Source organism: Doryrhamphus excisus, linkage group LG5 (genome assembly GCF_037039965.1).
Source record: "Doryrhamphus excisus strain RoL-2023G ecotype Guam linkage group LG5, RoL_Dexc_Guam_v1.1, whole genome shotgun sequence".
NCBI classification, from domain to species: Eukaryota; Metazoa; Chordata; class Actinopteri; order Syngnathiformes; family Syngnathidae; genus Doryrhamphus; species Doryrhamphus excisus.
This window is the reverse complement of record NC_136361.1, coordinates 9620878-9639931: the sequence shown is the minus strand read 5'-3', so window position 1 is coordinate 9639931 and position 19054 is coordinate 9620878. Positions and strand designations below refer to the sequence as shown.

The following is a 19054-nucleotide window of genomic DNA, read 5'->3' as shown; positions in this document are numbered from 1 at the left end:
TACCTCTGGTCCATAATGAAACCGATGGAGGTGAGCGTCAGCAGGATGTAGCCGATCATCGCCAGGATGCTGAACTGTGTTAGTATCTAGGATCAAAATGAAGGATGCAGTTTAAGGGAAGAAACATTAGAATGTAAACCTTTAATCAGCAACACGGCCGCCGGGGGAGAGCGATGCTAAACGTGCGAGGCGGTCCTACTGTTGAGTTGCCGGAGCCAAGCCAAACACGCCTGACCTTCAGTCAAGTGTGCTGGCACATCCCACAATCCAAAAGCAAATGAAGTTCACTTTTATTTTTTCATTCGCAGACCGGCCTCAAATGGACCTTGGTGGTTCTACACGAGGGACTTGACCGCTTTGCATCCCCGCAAACCTCAAACCTGCCAAGACCGCTGCTGGGATCCCAGGTGGTTCAGACCCGACCTTTCAGAGCACACGGATGCAAATGTGATGAGGACAGAACGTGATGTGTCGCTTCAATTTGTCTTCCCTCCCGAGACCAACTGACATGCTAAATGCTGCTAAATGCTGCTAAATGCTGCTAAATGCTGCAAAATGTCACCAACGCAAAATAATAAAACAGGGGTGTCCAAACTTTTTTCAGCAAGGAGAAACAAACAAAACAAGGAGAACAACATCAAAATATTATGGGAGCAAAGTCATAATATGACAAAAAGAAACCAAGTGAAGGCTGCGAGGTGTTTGAGTGGTTAGGCCACACAGCCGGGTTCGATTCCCTGTATTTTTGTGTGGAGTTTGCATGTTCTCCCCATGCATGCATGGCTTTTCTCCAGGTAGTCTGGTTTCCTCCCACACCAAAGACAGCTGGGATAGGCTCCAGCATGCCCGCGACCCTCGTGAGGATAAGCGGGTCAGAAAATGGATGGATGGAAAACAAGTGAACAAGAATAAAGTTTAAATAGTTAAAAAAAAAAGTCTGAGAATAAAGTCAAAATATTAAACAAGAAAGTCACAAGGTTATGAGAACAACGTCTTCATATTAGGAGGAAAATTATGTCATTTCAGTCAGAGAGTTGAAATATAACGGAACATTTTTTGTAAAAGTCTTAATAATATGAGAAACTAAAATTTTGGGGAAATTTGGTTGCAGAATATTATGAAAATAAAGTAAAATATTGTGGGAATTACATTACGAAAATCACGCATTTTAAGTATTTTAAAAAAGGATGCAATATTTGGAAAATAGAGAGTGAAGAAAAAAGTGAAGCTGATACTAATAGGCTTTTTTGTCCACATCACAAAGCTGAGACATGTTTTGTAATTTAATGACACATAACTTCTTAGCATATCGGCATGTGATGCTATACAAAACACCAAAGTGCATCCTTTCATTTTTTACGATGTGACCCTCACTGGACAGGAAGACAGGAAGCAGAACTGGAGGTAGCAGAGATGTGAACGCTGGGGTTCACATTGGGAGTGACCAGGATGGACAGGATCAGGAAGGAGTCCATCAGAGGGACATTACCTGTTTGAGGCCTTGGAGATAAAGTCAGTTATGGGCCAGACTGAGATGGTTGGGACGTGTCCAGAGGAGAGATGGTCAATATATTGGTAGAAGGATGCTGCCAGGTAGGAGGCGTAGAGGAAGACCAAAGAGGAGGTTTATGGATGTCGTGAAGGAGGACAGGAGGGTAGTTGGTGTGAGAGAAGACAGGGTTGGATGGAGGAGATTGACCCCTGAAGGGAAAAGCCCAAAGAGAAAGAAGAAGATGTCCTGGGTGGAAAAAAACCCGGCATTTTAATCACAGCCAATAGGGGGCGCTACAAATGTCTTTTGCAGCGATGATGTCATCCAGGACCCCTACACTGCATCCACATTGATTGCATTGGGTTGTGTGATCAATAGCAACATTAGCCGAGGCACATGTACAGTGTATTTATGTGCATAAATAAAAAGAGTGACATGATTGATATGATTTATGGTCGGGTGAGGGCACTCACTTTGTTATTTTCCCTGCTGGTCCTGATTGCTGCATCCTGAAGGCTATTTTAGTTGGGAAACGGTGGAGTGGACAATTAAGGCGTTTGTGTTGACTGCTGGACCACCAGCTGGTGTTTCATTTGCAGCCCCCTCAGCCCCGGAGGTGTGTGCGTCTGTGTGAGTTTGACCACAACTTAGGGAGAACCACGAAGGAGCACAAAAAGACGGGCCATTTTATTTGGGAGTTTGAAGGAGTTTGGGCGTGACAGCACTTCTTGGCTAACCAAAACTATGCCTGAGGGGAAAAAAGCCTTCCAAAGATAACTGCAGAGGAGACCCGATTCTTTATTTTTCTGATGGAGGAGGAAGGGGGTCTTTTGGCTCGTCAAGTGGAAAATAATAGACAAAGGTTCCTCCAAAGGGGAACGCTGATCAGTCATCCTGTCATGATGTTAGACAGACATTTTTTTTTTAACACGTGGCTAAGTAAAGGACTTGGCCGCAGTACAGAGCAGCCACAACAAACCGTGCCGTTAGTTAAATCACATTGGCTTAGAGACAAGCTTCAATTAGGAGCGCCAGGGCCATCACCATCACATTAGGCTCTCGGCCAGTCTGGAGCAAACATCTTGTCATTGGAGACAAGATCTTCAGGTCTACTTGCCGGCCATGTAGTCAATCAAAGTTACAAGTATTTGAATGTACCACAACATACCACATGCAAAGTGCAATTCAGGTTTGATAGTGAGTGAGACGAGAAGAGCGAGACACACCGTGGACGCCATCTTCCTGTTTTGTTATGAATTCTTCTCAGTTCAACACAACTTCTCATCTTCTCTATTAAAATGTTAGCGCTTGAAGCTTTCTTTGGCTGCATTTTGGGTTATTGAGCTGAGGAATGATACAAATTGTTCCATACACATTCATATCGCACTGTGACTCCGGTATTGAATGTTTGGATACATAAATAGACGTAGCGTTGCACCCGTAATCCATGTTTTCTCGAGAAAGCCAGTTATTTTAAAAAAAAATGTAATTTAATTTTGTATTTATTTTTACTTCATTTTATTTTATTTTTCATTATATTTCCTGGAAAAGTAGATTAGATTTGTTTTCATTTATATTGTTGAGAAAGCCTACTAATGCAGTTACATTCAAACCTGCTATAAACTCTACCACAATTTGTAAAAACTAGGCTGCACGGTGGCCACACAGCTAGAGACCGGGTTTGATTCCCTGCTCGGGCATCTCTGTGTGAAGTTTGCATGCTCTCCCCGTGCACGCGTGGCTTTTAGTTGGCCACTCCAAATTGTCCATAGGTATGAATGTGAGTGTGAATGGTTGTTTGTCTATATGTGCCCTGTGATTGGCTGGCCACCAGTCCAGGGTGTACCCCGCCTCTCGCCCCAAGACAGCTGGGATAGGCTCCAGCATGACTGCGACCCTTGTGAGGATAAGGACTCCATAAAATGGATGGATGGATGAATGCAATTCCTATATATTCCTATTTCCATGTATTTTTTCATTTACATTCCTGACAAAGTCAACGAGAGCAAAAAGACAAATGTATTATGAACTACATCTACCACAACATTGTGGAATAGAGACATCCCAATGAGCGATAAAGGATGCTGCCATTCCATCTTTCGGCTTCTGAATGGCTAAAAAAACCCATGTTGTTCGTGTGCTTCCATGTCCGAGAGTTTTGGCTAAACCACCACCGCTGCAGTCCAAGACTTGGACGCATATGCATTTTTCTGTACAGTTCTTGTGGACTCATTGAAAAAGACTAAAAGACGCTTTAAGTGCTGCTGTCATGTGACGTGTACGTACCGCTTGGTTTTCAAACAGATGGTGGTAAGCATGCAGCACCAGCAGGAAATGTGTCACCACATAAACTTGTAAGGGCAGCGAGCAGCTGGGATCATGAGGCACTTCCTCTCCAGTCACCTGCCAACGGAACATTCAAAAAAACATCCTTCAATTCCCAAATAACTTTCCATTTCTCTTTATGTGCACTATTTGTCTGCACTGAGTCACTGCCTCACTTTTACAGTTTTCTGGATTCAAACCATTAGTAGTTGCAATAATTGCTACAATGTACACAGTCTTTCCCATACGTTGCTTTGCTCATAAAGCCGGTACTTTTACAGCCCCAAATCATATTTGGGGAAACACTTAACACATTTCCATGTTCATTCTGGTGGGATTTGCGTGGAAATCCAGTGTGGAATCAAACACAAGTCAGTTTGAAGTTTGAGTGAGAAGATAAATAAAAAAAAGTGTCTGATTTCCATCTCGCTTGCCCACACGGCACATTCTCCAAATGAGAATTTTCCATCTTCTGAAAAGCGCACGTGTGAAGCGATTACTTATGTCTGCCATTTGAAAAATATACGAGGCGTCAGAGAGATGACATGTCAACATGCCTCCTTCTTTTGGGAGCGGGATGTTTGAAAACTAGGCGTGTCACGAGATCTCCCGAGATTCAATAAGTAAAAAGGAAGTCAATCATTTGCAGGCAGGAGGAGGGTTCACTCTTTCTATTGGTTTCAGCACCTTGACACATTTGTTCCATAGAACAACAGCATGACTGGGGTGAGCCCTTTTGTCTTGGTGGGTGGAGGCAGCAGCGTAACAACAGCGCAGTCGAGTGTAGTCTCCTGAGAAGCAACGCAAGGTAATGTAGTAGTAGGAGTAGAAAGTAAATCGTTTCTAGACGTAGGAGTAGTAGTAATTGTATTTATACGTATTTTATGTTATTTGTGCGAGAGGCACAACGAGGTGATGATGCAACTCCACAATAGACAAAATCATGTTTGATGCAGTTTGAAGCCAAAAACAGCCACAAGGTGGTAAAAGAGCATTTTATAAGAGTGCAAATATGTAAATTATAAATAGTTCTTGGTGCTACAGTGGTAAAAACGTTGTTTTCATGTCAATCAACCATTTTTGTGTTTATGGTGTGGCATTATCATATCATGTGACATTTTGGCTAAATGTGTGTCAAAGTGAAAGTTATGCTTGAACTGAAATTTTACCCGTGTTCTCCTGCTGATTACTAATGAACGATGAAAGATGAGAGTCGAAACTTTCTTTTGGTATACACCATGTTTCCATAGGCCTAGGATAACATGTTCTGTGAGCCTTGAAAAACCAAATAAAATCATCAAAAATGGTCATTACTGAAAGGGACGGCTGTAAAAATGCTTGGGTTGTTATTATTATGACTATTATAATTAAAGTTAACGTTGTTACGCTGATGGGACTACGTGACTGGCGCAGTGACACCTTACCAAACCATACCTGCTACCTACTAGCCGGTGAGGCCGTGCTTCAACCGTGTCTCAGTACCAAAACAGTAACGCTACATATCGGAGCTGCGATTGCTCCATTCGTTGATGCAAAGTGTCGGTGTTCATTTCCATGTTCCTACGTGAAATCAATGCGCCCAGGAAGGAAGTTCTAGTAATGCTTAAAAGGCAAGGCAAGTTTATTTCTAGAGCACAACTCATACACAAGGTCATTCAAAGTGCCTTCTGGTAAAGATAGTAAAACCCCATCCATCAATTTTCTATGCTGCTTATCCTCACCAGGGTTATGGGTATGCTGGAGCCTATCCCCGCTGTCTTGGGGCAAGAAGCGGGGTACACTCTGGACTGGTGGCCAGCGTGTTTTGCTGTCCATGTGTGTTTTTTTATATTGCATGTTCAATCAATCAATAGCACTGAATGCCTAGGCTCACTTTCAGATTGGGTAGGATAGGTTTTGCCTGTTTAGATGGCATTTAGAGGTGAAAACAACATGAAAACCAGAGGCTGTCTATGGTTGGAAAAAAGGAGGAAGAAGTGAAGGCAACACCAACAAGAAGACCAGGAAGGCACAAGGATGAGCCTGAAACCATTCTATTTTTACAATGGGACATGGGCTGCAAATGGCCCCTGGGCCACACTTTGGACTCCCCTGGCATCAGCAGTCAGTGCTATTTATCGATTGAATAAGTCATGTAATAGCAATGTATGATAATAATGTCATATTATTTTGAAATGTGAACCCCCATAGAAGATCAGAGTGTCAACAAAAACCTCAGCAAACATTCTCCAAAGATTAAAGCTGTGTTTGGCTTGGATTCACGTATTTTTGCACTTGTATGACCCTAATATGGTGCCCCCCCCCCAATGTAAACAAATGACAAATTGATCTGTGTCAAAGAACCGACTTGTTCTGCTGAAATGAAAATGAGCTTATGAGGTCATTTACTGGAAGACGTGAGTCCATCTCTAAGAATTTGCTGAGTCATCTGTTCCGTTTCTGTCCATAAGATGAAAAATCATCTTTAGGGATGAAAATAACTCGACCAATCGCAGATGCTGGTTCATTCAGGGGTTTTCCCCAAGCAGCAGCTGCAGGTACACCAACCAGCGTCCGCCATCCTCTTTTAGAGACGCCTTTCATGATGTTTAGTTTTCAGCAGAGTTTGGAACCGCGCCGCTTAAAGCGCTGGCTTTGAGGGGCCAATTTCATCATAAAAAGGGCAAAGAAAGGTTTTTTTAAAGTGTCACGCATGAGGGAACTAAATATGTGCCACCATCAACGTTATTTCAAAGCTAACCGCCGAGTCGTTCCACTGGAGCCTTCCCGCACACGCGCACGCACGTGCACTTTTCCACTCGGCTGCATGCGGTTTTAATCCCAGAGACGTCCTTTTAAAGACGCTGAAAATCAACTTATTGCGCTCCAGCTACAAAAGGCTCTGCTGCTTTTATTCCATGTGGCCATCTCTTGTAAAAATGATTTCACTCACATGGCAGGTCATGACACCAGGCCACAGACAAAGCCAGAGCGTACCACAAAATTTGGAAAAAATGTACTTTTTATATATTATTTGATATGTTATACTATACTCTATTCTATTATACAATATTACTATGAACTCATGAATGGTTGTTTGTCTATATGTGCCCTGGGATTGGCTGGCCACCAGTCCAGGGTGGACCCTGCCTCTCGCTCCAAGACAGCTGGGGTAGTCTCCAGCATGCCCGTGACCCTCGTGAGGATAAGCGGTAGAAAATGAATGAATGAATGAATGAATAAATACTATTAATTCTTAAAATGGAAAAGCTCACATTGGATTCCAAAGTAAAGCAATGAATACAGCGAATAAAATGAATACATAAACAAGATTTTAATAAGGAAGCGTGTGACCCACCTCTGGAACCAACTGGTGGTCGCCCAGCCGAGGTTTACCAGGCAGCCAGCTGGGACCCTTGACGAACGTTGATACTTTGTCGCTGATGCTGGTGTAGGTGATGGACTTTCTCCACAAGTACAAATAGTAATGGAACTGAAACAGGAAGGAAAAAGGAAAACCATAAAACGCTGAAACAGTGATGGGTAATAGAGTCTAAATCCAACAACCAAGATCCAATTAGAAACAAACATCATCCATCTTGACCTGGACTGGCCAGTTTGTTTGGAGCGGGATTAGAATGTTATGCTTAGAAAACATGAGCTCACGCTTCATCTGCACTACATGTTTTTATGGGATGGCTTATTATTGGATGACACATCGCGAGGTGAGGCTCACCTGACTTGTGATGATTTCAAAGGAGTTGATGGGGAAGACCAAGCCGTACCGCACCTTGGCCTCCTCTGCAGCAAAAGTGCCTGAGGAGGTTTTGGAAACATGCATTTGCAAATATGTACTTAGAAGCCAAGCTGAACACCGTTTTTTGATTTTCATATCATTATTTTGAAAGTCAATGTCTCAATCACATACGGGTGGGGACATAAGGCAATACTTGAGTCTCACCAGAAAAGGCGCCAATGCGCTGAGTCTGAGTTTTGATGATGTCATTATCTCATTTACATAATTGACTTCAACACAGCTTTTTGGTTTGTGTCATTAAAATGTGTGACATTATCTCATGTTTCAGACTTTATTTAACAACAAATTACATCTAAAAAAATAGTGCCTAATCTATCTGTGGCGGTCCTAATTTATTTGTGGCAGGCTGTTGATGCAGCAGCAACAACAATACAAAAGAGAAAACCTCAACACTGTCTGTAGATCAGTGGTTCAGAGGTACGTGAATAACAATGAAAAAACAACTATTGCTTAACACTCAAAATTTCAAGTACGCCTGAACACCTCACAGTGCAACAAGACCGCAGCCGGAAGGAGACAGACCAGGAAGTTGTTCCTTGCGCTGTGTGCATCATACCAACAAATAAGTTTGTCTGAATGATGACTTTGTGCATTAAGAATGTTTCACGTTGAAGATTTCATTCATGTTGGCGTTCCAATTCATCCCCGCACGGCCCGGTGCCGAAACCTGGCACTTTGAAGATGAGGCTTTATTGCTGGATGGATGTATTTTTGTATTTCCGATACTATTAAGTAGGGGGTAGTGGCTCTCTTAGAGTTGGGACATCATGGAAAGATCCCAGTCAGATGAGGGACACTTCATACTCAACAAGCAGGATCAAAACGATCAAACTGCTGTTAGTGCAGCTCCAGCTTTTTCAGGTGCATTACATAACTCCTGGGACACAAGTTGCTGCTGCATTCAGGGACACTTGTAAATCCCAGTAAACACACCCACACATGCACAGGCAGGCCAAAGTAGGTGATATTTACAAAGCAACCACGTGTGGCTCATACAATAATAAGGCAATATTACAAAATATTCTACTTATAGGAGACATGAAAGTTAACCAAATAGACTTTAGGCCAGTTACTGCTTTCTCACGATTGTTAAACTTTCTCCTTCCATTTGCTATGATATGAATATGCACACTTAAACCATAAACCATCCCGAGTGGACAAAAAAGTGAAGCTCAAATGAAGGGAAGGATGCCAACATCAGAGTGGAATAAAATATATTTAGGATGATAATTTAACTATTTATCTGTGCTTGTGTCAAACTTTATCCTAATGTCACCCTGCAAAATACACCATTTTCTCTCAGAATTAATATCAAATGAATTAACCATTGAATTATGTTCAATATGTCAAGTTCATTAACATAACGAAGTTTAGGTTTTTTATGTGTGCAACTGCTTACCAAACAATCGGTCCCATATGATGAGAATGCCGCCGTAGTTCTTGTCAATGCAGTACTTGTTCCTCCCTGTGGGAAGACGGCTTGGGGTTCATAAAAATAAACATATAACACAAGTTGCACATTGCTGATCCTGCATCTACATTTCAAATCATAAAAGAAAAATAGATGAATGGTTTAAACGAAAGAAGCATTAATGCTGATTCATGGTCATTGGAAGTCAACGTGAAATGGTCGGACTTCAGCTGCTCTTCACCATGGTGAACTCTGTGATGCTTTGGAGTGTTGAAGAGCCACTCTAGAGGTCCCAGGTCTTGGACTACCTAAAAGACAAGTCAATTCATGTCAACCGGAGATATTCAACTGGCAACCCACCAAAGTGGTTCATTTGGCTGGACAAACGTTATCCAGATCAAGACCCATCCATCAACTTTCTATGCCGCTTGTTCTCACAAGGGCCGTGGGGCTATTTTTAATAACGATAACTACCTGATAACTATTTTCACTTTTCTTTTTTTGCCTTTGTTTAATATCAACACATTTCTGGTCATTTTTTTTCCATACCAATGACCTTTTGGCATTTTTTCAATAGTTAGACCAATTACTTTTTTTAAATACAGATACCAATTTCCTTTTGGCTTTTTTCCCCATCCTAATAAATATTTGGCCACTTTTTTCAATGCCAATAATATTACTGTTTGGACATTTTGGGGGGATACTGATTACTTTTATCACTTTTATTCCAATAAAAAAAATACTAACATAAACATTTTCTGATTGTGAAATCAATCAAATACAGTGGTGTGAAAAAGCGTTTGTCCCCTTCCTGATGTCTTATTTTTTTGCATGTTTGTCACACTTCAATTTTCAGATCATCAAACAAATTGAAATATTAGTCAATGGCAACACAACTAAACACATGACGCAAAATGAAACTTTTTATTATTAAGGGAGAAAAAAATCCAAATCTACATGGTGTTGTGTGAAAAGTGATTGCCGTGATCTGGGATTAATTGAGATCAATCAGTCTAGAACAGGTAATAAAGACATTTCTAAAGCTTTGGGATTTCAGCGAACCACAGTGAGAGCCATTATCCACAAATGGTGAAAGAGTGGTGAACCTTGGACCTGGAAGACTTGCTGTGATAAATGGAACCCTGAATTCTGCTGTCAACCAAAAAAACGTGAAGTAGAATGTCCGGCCATCTGAAAGCCTGGCTTGTGCAGCAGGACTATGGTCCAAAACACACCAGCAAGTCCACCAAAACAATGAAGACATTGGAGCGGCCTAGTCAAAGTCCTGACCTGTGGAATGGCCTCAAAAAGACGCCTCATCCTGGAAAAGCCAGGTTTTCAGCCAATGTGTCTGAATTACAAAAGTGCTAGAAGCCAAAATTCCACCAGAGCTGTGAGAGACTCATTGCAAGTCATCACAGGTTGTTGCTAAAAGTGGTCTAACCAATTAGCTTTAGGGGGCAATCACTTTTTCACACAGGGCCATGTACGTTTGGATTTGTTTCTCCTTAATAATAAAAAGTTTATTTTTGTGAAATGCACTTTTTTTACTGTGACAGCTTTGTTTAAGACCTGCAGTTCAGAGTTAGTGTAATGTCAAATCAAAGCATTGAAAATGTGCTAACTCGGATCAAGTGAGCATAAAGAGGCAGCTCACGGCACATTAATTACAATCTTACAAGCCCTCGTAGTTATTCATTTGAATGGCGCTGATTCACACAATGGAAGTCACCTTCAAGACAATTTTCCTCTTGGATGTCAAACAGCTGGCGAGGTCACAGACGGCATTGACACAATGGCCGCCCCGGTCAGCGTGGAGAAAATGTGCATGGCTACACGGCATTTATTGCCATGTCATGCTGGTAATGTTGCATGTGGTCGTTCTGCTTTAACTAAAGGGTCTCCGTCACTTCACTTTGCTTGTGTTTGGATTGACGCTGCAATGGCTGCAATGGTGCGCCATTAAATTGGATGAAGACCATAAAGGAGGCACAAAATGACCTCCCTTCAGAAAATATGACTATTATGACGGCCTTGGCTAATAGCACACTAAAGGTTCTGGAAGGAGTTCCAATTCCCTTTCCTGAGAAGCATCGTAAATGTGATGCTCACAGTTGAGGCTGTGTGCTTCTGTTTGGAATATTTCATATCTCATTATTTTTTTATTGAGAGCAGGTTCTACTGCCGTCTGGACTAAAGAGGACACATTAATGCTGGCACAGGCAAACACAAGGACTTTTTTTCTGTGTTCATTCATAAAGATAGGACTAAAGATGAGTATGTACATAAATAATATTAACTTGCTGTGACAGGCCCTCAGTTCTGTCGTTGGATGAATCAAGTTTATTTGGCCATCAATCAAAAACGTGTATCATTCTTTGTGTGATTGTTAATGTGTAATAAAAGAATGTCACACCTTCAGGATTATACCGCTAGAATAATACAGCAGTGATTACTTGGCAGAATGTTTACCTCTGTGTGCAGCCAAAACTGGAAGAGCAGATTTAATTGGATGTGGACGGCAAAGACGGAAGGCGGCACGGCCAGAGCCATGGGCAAGTAGAAGATCTGAACAAGGTAAACACAAACATGTACTTTATCATCACCACCACACCAAGAAACAGCAAAAAGTGGCTTTTTATAGACATGATTAGACACGATACTGCCTCTGACCGACCCCTCGTATTCGCCTCACCTCACAGCTTTGTGAAAAAATTCATAATAATAATGATCATCATCAACAAATAAGCTTCACTACACATCTTACAAGTGACATATTCTAACCAAAACCTATGCCACCACCACCACCACCGGTTAGCATATTTAAACAGACCGCACAAAAAGGCTCTATATTTTTGCACAGTTGCAAATTAAACTGCATAAAAATTGCCATACGCGGCGTTCATAGCTGTCAGTCACCACTGGTTTGCCCGTACACGAGCATGGAGTGTACAATGTGGAGTCCTTGTCAATTTATGATAAAACACTAAAACACTCAATAGTAGCTAACGTAAGTCGCTATTGTTAGTCAACAACAAACATAACTAATTCACATTTATGTCACGTCTTAAGTACTCAACGCAGGAAGAGGAGGGATATCATGCTAGCAGTACATTGAAATATTGTACCTTTAGAGACAAAGCCAGCTATTATCAGTCACTTGCTTTGTTTTTTTAGTGATTAGGCTACGCTAGCGTGATGTTGCTGTTACAATGTGGGTGTAATGTTAGCACTGCTGCCTGTGTTGCTAACCATTGTGTCATTCACGTTACGTTGTATATCACGCTACAGTGTATACTGTGTACAAAGTACTTTTAAAGTGTCGGCTACCATACTCCCAAGGCAGTATTGTGGTGAAAATCCCAGGGGAGCTGGAATGTGCACAGGAACAGGAACGTACCCAGGATGTCAGCTGCTGGGCGAGCGGTTGCCGCAAGGCCGTGCTCAAGTTGAAGTACTCGGAACTGTGGTGAACCTGGTGAGCCGCCCACAAGATGGACACCTCTGCGGGATGGGACACACACAACATGCAGATTCAGGTAGCCGTTGTGCGTTGAGCGTCACGCTTCACATTAGCATCCAAACGGAGAACAAGCTTGTTAACTTTTACTGGATCTTGGAGACCTTTCCAGACCAGCGCGTCTACTTGGCACGCCACATCACATCCTCTTTGACTCGCGGCAGAGACCAGTAATCCTCAAATAATATCATACACCAGCAGGATACATGAAGCTAAGCTGCGGTTTTACACAGAAACCTTTCCACAGAGAGGCTTGCTAATTAAACCTTTAATAGCACAACTGAGGCCACTTGAACTATATACAGCGGTGCCTTGGTTAGCGTCAATAATCTGTTCCACAAGGTCCGACTCAAACCAGAACGGACTCTAAGCAAAGCAAATTTTCCCATAGAAAGTCATGTAAATCCAATAAATCCGTTCCAGGGGCCCAGAAATGTTAACACAAAACATTTTATAGACAATAATTATAGCTTTACATGCATTAAATTGTGCAAAAATAATTTCAAATGACAAATGTCCAACATTTAGCATCATTTTTACTTTGTTGTTTGAGGAAGAAAATACAAAACCATCAAGTAAGTGCTTGTCATGATATAAACAAGCTTTGTTTGCCATGTCATCCAAGGCACAGTTTTAGCAAAAAATTTGGATGTTAACTGAAAAATGCATTAAAAATCACACCCTCACTCTCGGTCTATCTTGGTTTTTCAAAAATAATGACTTCATAAATGATCGCTGTTTTGTGGTTGAATAATTGAGAAAAATATGCATATTAAGCATGTTCAAGCATAAAAATGGCTACATAACTAAAATACAAATACAAGGCAGAAGCAACATTGTAATTGTGAATGTAGCGTTTTCCATTGGCCACTAGATGTCAGTAATTGTTTGGTGAGACTAGCACCACAGAAAAGGATCACCAGAAAAGCCGTTTATTGTAAATTAAAATGACCTCACAACAAGCACAATAATAATTACATAATAATCAAAATAACACCACGGGTTACTGTTGGGGCCATAAGCCATGACAAGCTAAAACTCAACTCTGAATATCGCAACATCACTTCCTGTCCTCCACACATGCGTCTGGCCGCCAATTAGGATGCCTATGGAACACATTTACTGTGACACACAGCAGCTGGACTTTTATTGACCTTGACCTGATCTTAAATGGCTAATTTACTCATATATGGGGTGAAGCCATTTAAGGCTGTCATTTCCCTAATGACATATACAGCGATGGAAGGAACTGGCCATGTGCTAACTTATTCATGTCAAATAGATCTCATTTTCTCTCATTTGATCTACTATCCAGGCTAATGCAAATGCAACGATGACAGGGCTGTTATTTCATATATAGAAGGCTCTGATCATGTTAAAAAAAACTTATTTAGAAGGCCGTTAACAGGTACACCCTGGACTGGTGGCCAGCCAATCACAGGGCACATATAGACAAACAACCATTCACACTCATATTCATCTATTTATTCATATTAAATGCTATTTCACTCATGCTGGTCGGGTCTGGAACCAGTCAGCCGTGATAAACAAGGGATAACTGTACTGTAGTCTTACTGTACTGTAGTTTTAGTCTTTTCACAAACAATAACCTGAAGTGTGTGTTAGCAAAGAGCAGGGCAAACACACACGCACACACACACACACACACACACACACACACACAGCAAACCCCCCCTCTATGGTTGTGAATTCCAGCAAGGCCGACAGTCATCAAGACGAAGGGTCGGGGTCTCCAGCACCTGAACAAACACGTTGTTGAGAAGTCAAAGTGTTCACTGTGTGAACCTGCACGGACGCTCTTCCAAGTTCCAATCAGCGAAAAGGCGGAACCCCCTCTGGGGTTTGGGGAGGACCCAGAAGAATTCCGAGAGAAAGCTCCCACAAGTGAGCAATATTGGCTTTATGGATTCCGTGTTATTGCTGGACTTATGCGGGTGTGAGAGAGTGAAAGTCCCAGGGAGGCGTTGGGGGTTCTGACACCTTCTGTGTACAAACGCTGGATTTGAGGTTAGGATAAAAGAGGAGAAGCAAAAGCTGGACCTCGCGTCACCCTGCAAAGCGTCCTATTAAGACTGGTGTTGCTCTCTGGAACACAAACCTGTGGACAGCGTGGACACGTTGAACTGTTTGTAGGACTTTCTACCTCAGCCTATTAGCTTCCACCGTCACACTCAATGAACAGAAGACGATTAACCCTTCAGAGCTCAGGCTAGCATTTGTAGGTACTACTGTACCATGTTTAGCTCCTTGTTTATCTTGCCGCCATTGGTTTCCCCGGGACAGCCGCACATGTGTGACAGCACCGTTATTTTTATTTGGATTGTGGGCCTATCATCACCCAAAAACCTAAACTCCACAAGGAAAATGTCCCTTTTTGTAGCAAATATGAAATGTATCATTTAAAAAGTGGTACGACAAAGAAGTCAAATAGCAAATTAGCATCATGTTTTATTGCCGGTTTACTTTTGTTGTGTTTTATTGCAACATTGTAGTAAGAATGCAATAGGAGCCGCGTATGAGGGATGAGTTGACCATGAGGGAATTGAACAAATCAAGTTTGGTTGCCCTCCTAACTACGACCAGCGTACTCTGCTGGTTGCTGCTTTGCCATGAAGTCAATATGATTGATTACTTCACGATGTCACAAATCACACAATATCTAAGTTGATATACAAGATTTCATTCCAATCCCTATCACGAATCCTACCCTACCCAACCAGTCCGATGGATCCAGTTCTGCTGACTCCCACAAAAGCAACACCAACCAAAGATGCTAACAAAGCAACAATAGTAAACAAAGAGCAAGAGTTAGCCATCAAGTTAGCTCACCCCACCGCCAGTCAGAACCACGAGTTGTAGATGTCAAGTGTTGACATTCATGCTTTGTTCCAGCACCACAGTCTTTTTTACTTGTGGTGGAACAGTAATGGACCTTGGCAGGGTCGAACATTGCAGGCGGCCTAAGATTGATGCTCCTTGTCACTGATAGGAAGTGTGAACCGCTAGGCTTCGCTGCAAGCCCATGTCCTCATCTCTGAACTCGGCGGGGCGCTGCATAGTTTGGCAAGCGCCATTCAGGAGGGAAGAGAATCACAGCCCACTAAGCCCACTAAGCCCACTAAGCCCACGCTCACAGCAAGGCCATAGACCAAACGTTGTGGAACAAAACACCCGCCTCCAAAAGCATCCTCGGAACACGGAGTACATTTCACATGGAGACCACTGCTTTGCCATGGGCAACTGCTATCGTGCTGGAAAGCCCAGTTCTTGAAGTCCACTGGGAACTGGGAAAAGGTGGCCAGATCCAAGAGGCAAAGGTTGTACATTAGCAGCATTCTTGTTAATTACTTGTTAAATACTTCAAAATTGGGTTTGGGCACGCCCATCCACTGTCTGGAACTGATGTCCATTTTGGTAAACCTCCCTTGCCATCTGTCCCAAACTATTTTCAGTTGGATTTAAATCAGGGGAACACGCAGGATGATCCCAAAGAATGAGCTTATTTCTCTGGAGGAAGACCTTTGTCAGGCACGTATCGTGAACTGCAATGTTGTCAAGAAAAGGTCCTTCATTCATGAGGGATGCACCCCTACAACTTCTCCACATAGCCAGCTGCATTTTGAGGCCCCTGCAAAACCAGTAACTCCGTTATTCCATCGAAGGAAAAAGCAGCCCAGATCATCATGGCGCCCCCTTCGCTATTCTTTGTGGAACATCTCATGGGAGATCTTCTGGTTAGAACAGTAACATTGGAGGTCATCAGGACCATCAAGGTTATTTTTTTCTTGTCAGAGAATAAAATGTTCTTCCACCTTTAAATTGTCCCATATTTGGTGCCCTCGTGCAAATTCCAAATGATGTGGCATTGAAAGACACAAAGCCTGGAAGCTTTTCTTCCTAGTGTCCATCATTTGGGCTGAGTGGGCCAGGGATGGTCCCATGTCTTGACAGACAGTCTATCAGATCCTCTGGCTCTGGGCTTTTTTGGGGTCTACTACTTTTGTGAAGAAGTTTGAAATGACTGTCGTACTCGATCCAAGCTCTGCAGTAATGGCACGATGCAAGTGGCCTCAGGAGCTCAACCGTCTGACTGCCATCAAAGAGAGAAAGCTTTTTGACAGATCATGACTGATCATGAATACCTGACACAAAATGACATTAAATCCATATTTTTGCTAAGATTTTGATCTTTAAAGGTTGTGATCAGCTGAAGAAAAGCCTACTTGACTTGACTAATTCTTGTTTGCAATAAATTGCTTACTCTAATTTTGTCTGACTCCCATTGCCAGCCAATCCCTGACCAATGGCGGCAGAGTTGCCATGGTCAGTAGATTACCCTGAACACAACTTGAGATTTATGGAGTATTAAACTTACTATCGTGCTCCACTGGGATCCAATAATTGTAAAAGCCCTTAAACGAGCAGGGTAGGACCCCTTTAAGGACCCCTTTAAGTCCAAATATTTCCAATGCAGGCCCCATCCAGAATAATGGAAGGATGCAGGTTGCAAAGGTTAAATCAGCTGTTACCTCCAAAATAGATGTGAAACAAGGCAAATGCTTTGTGAATACTGAAGGGTACAAAGAAATCAAACCTGCTCACAAAGAGACAAATCAACCTGACACATCGATAGAACCTGAAAAGATGGCTTTCAGAAAAATGTCTGACTATTCATGCTAAAATGTTGGGTAATATAGGAAAGCCCGCATTTCCTCCTCCTGTCAGGGCAGACTCACATGCCAAGACGGCAGGCAAAGCTATTTGAATCAGGTCATAAGCATATGGAGGACTTTAGCCTTGAGCAACATAATCCTAGTAATTCAGTGTGACATTAATGTCTGTCATACACAATTATAGCTAATATTAGTGCAATCAGATTAAATAATGGACACCAAACATTTTATAAGTACAATAAAAAAAACATATTTTCCTGCCACAGAGCCACTTTGATATTATTCCTCGCTCGTTTATTAAAGACTGTAAAACCAAATCAATGGAGGTCAGAATAGCTATGCCATGAAATCTGTATTTTTTAAAAAACAGTTTTATCGGTGACCAGGGGCCAATAATAATAAATGGTCTCAAAAGGCCCTCCAACCAGTCCATAAATGTCCTCCCAGCAGGCAGCATCCCACTCGACTTGCTGCAAAAACCTAAAGTTTAAGGTGATCCAAATGGAGCGACTTTCATCCCACCAAGCCTACCAAATGCTTTTAGCATGACATCAAGTGGGCTAAGTCATCACCCTCGGCAACTCCTGGCACTAATAGACGACGTTCTTGATTTAAAGTCCTGTGAATGGAAGTTTGGCCTGTCAATCAGGGCGCTAATGGGCTGTGAACAACCTTCCCGTGTTTGGATTGGAGGGCCCACGGACGGGGAGCCAACCCAAACAGCCAGCCGGGGCTCAGTGGACGCTCGTCCAACTCCCTGCCGCCACCGCCGTTTAACTTCATGCCCTATCCACACCGCTCAGTCACGAAACCAAACACACGCTTCCTGGTCTCGCCCACTTTGGGCTCCGACAAACAACTTCCTCTTATATACCATCATATTGACATAACCTTTCTTTTCACTGCATTGCTCTATTCTTCACAAAGTGAGAGCAGAAGATGTGCTGGTTTAAGAAGCTGTCAGCTACACCCAGAAGATCAAAATGCGGGAATTTGGGATGGAACATACGGGAAGGTGAGGCCAGCATGAGAACATCTCACCAGCCTGAGGGCAGCTTTTCCAAAAACATAAAAGCATAATCTCTGTCGTAATGGTGTATTAGGGGTAAAGGGGTATTTTCTTTGGGGCCCCTGCTTCTAATTAGGGAACTTTAAAAATGAATCCCAGAGAATTGATGCTATGCAGGTCCATACATTCACTGCAGGAGCGTCACCATCTTGTCATGCCTACTTATGACATCAATATCTACAGTCGTCGCTCCTTTATAGCACTTCATTGACTCCAGACCCGCATTTACTTGTTTGAACACGTCCATACTATTTAACGATGCTCTGCTCGCATTTCCTTGTATGAACACGTCCATATTATTTAACCAAAGTATTCATCCTTCACTTTTCCTTCTTCAGTTTAGCGTTTGGAGGCGTCAGCACTGGCAAGCTGCTGTTCTCTCAGCGTTGTTGACAGAAGGAAGTTTTCCATTCCAGTGAGCGGAGTGCCACAGGGCAGCGTAGGCCACCCCAACATGGTTAAACGCTGTCCGTACACGCCAGACTCATCGCAGGCACGATGACTTCCATGCTGCTGTTGATGTCATCCCTGACCCCACTAGGACTTTTGCTCGCTTTCTTCTGCCCACATCCTGGCTCACGAGTAAAGGGGGGCGGGTTCCGATCCTTATGTGAGCCCCGCAACCTGCGCCGAGGCCAGGAACTCGCCGTCACAAGCGAAGATTTATGAAGCCCCTGTCCATCCCCAGGGGGGCAAGCTTGCTCATACGACCCCCCCGCCCCTCCTTCCAGCCAGGAGGAGCTCCTC

General features: G+C 42.7%; 1 protein-coding gene across 1 annotated transcript in view; it reads right to left on the bottom strand.

The window, feature by feature from the left end:
• agmo (alkylglycerol monooxygenase) overlaps window positions 1-19054 on the bottom strand; it is a 53812-nt gene that overhangs the window by 20581 nt on the left and 14177 nt on the right. Inside the window, exons 4-11 of the mRNA XM_058054026.2 lie at window positions 12425-12528; window positions 11497-11592; window positions 9266-9332; window positions 9013-9078; window positions 7533-7612; window positions 7155-7289; window positions 3779-3895; window positions 4-86 (exon numbers count right to left, since the gene is read on the bottom strand). Coding sequence (XP_057910009.2) covers window positions 4-86; window positions 3779-3895; window positions 7155-7289; window positions 7533-7612; window positions 9013-9078; window positions 9266-9332; window positions 11497-11592; window positions 12425-12528 — 748 coding nt within the window. The remainder of the gene's footprint in view (window positions 1-3; window positions 87-3778; window positions 3896-7154; window positions 7290-7532; window positions 7613-9012; window positions 9079-9265; window positions 9333-11496; window positions 11593-12424; window positions 12529-19054) is intronic.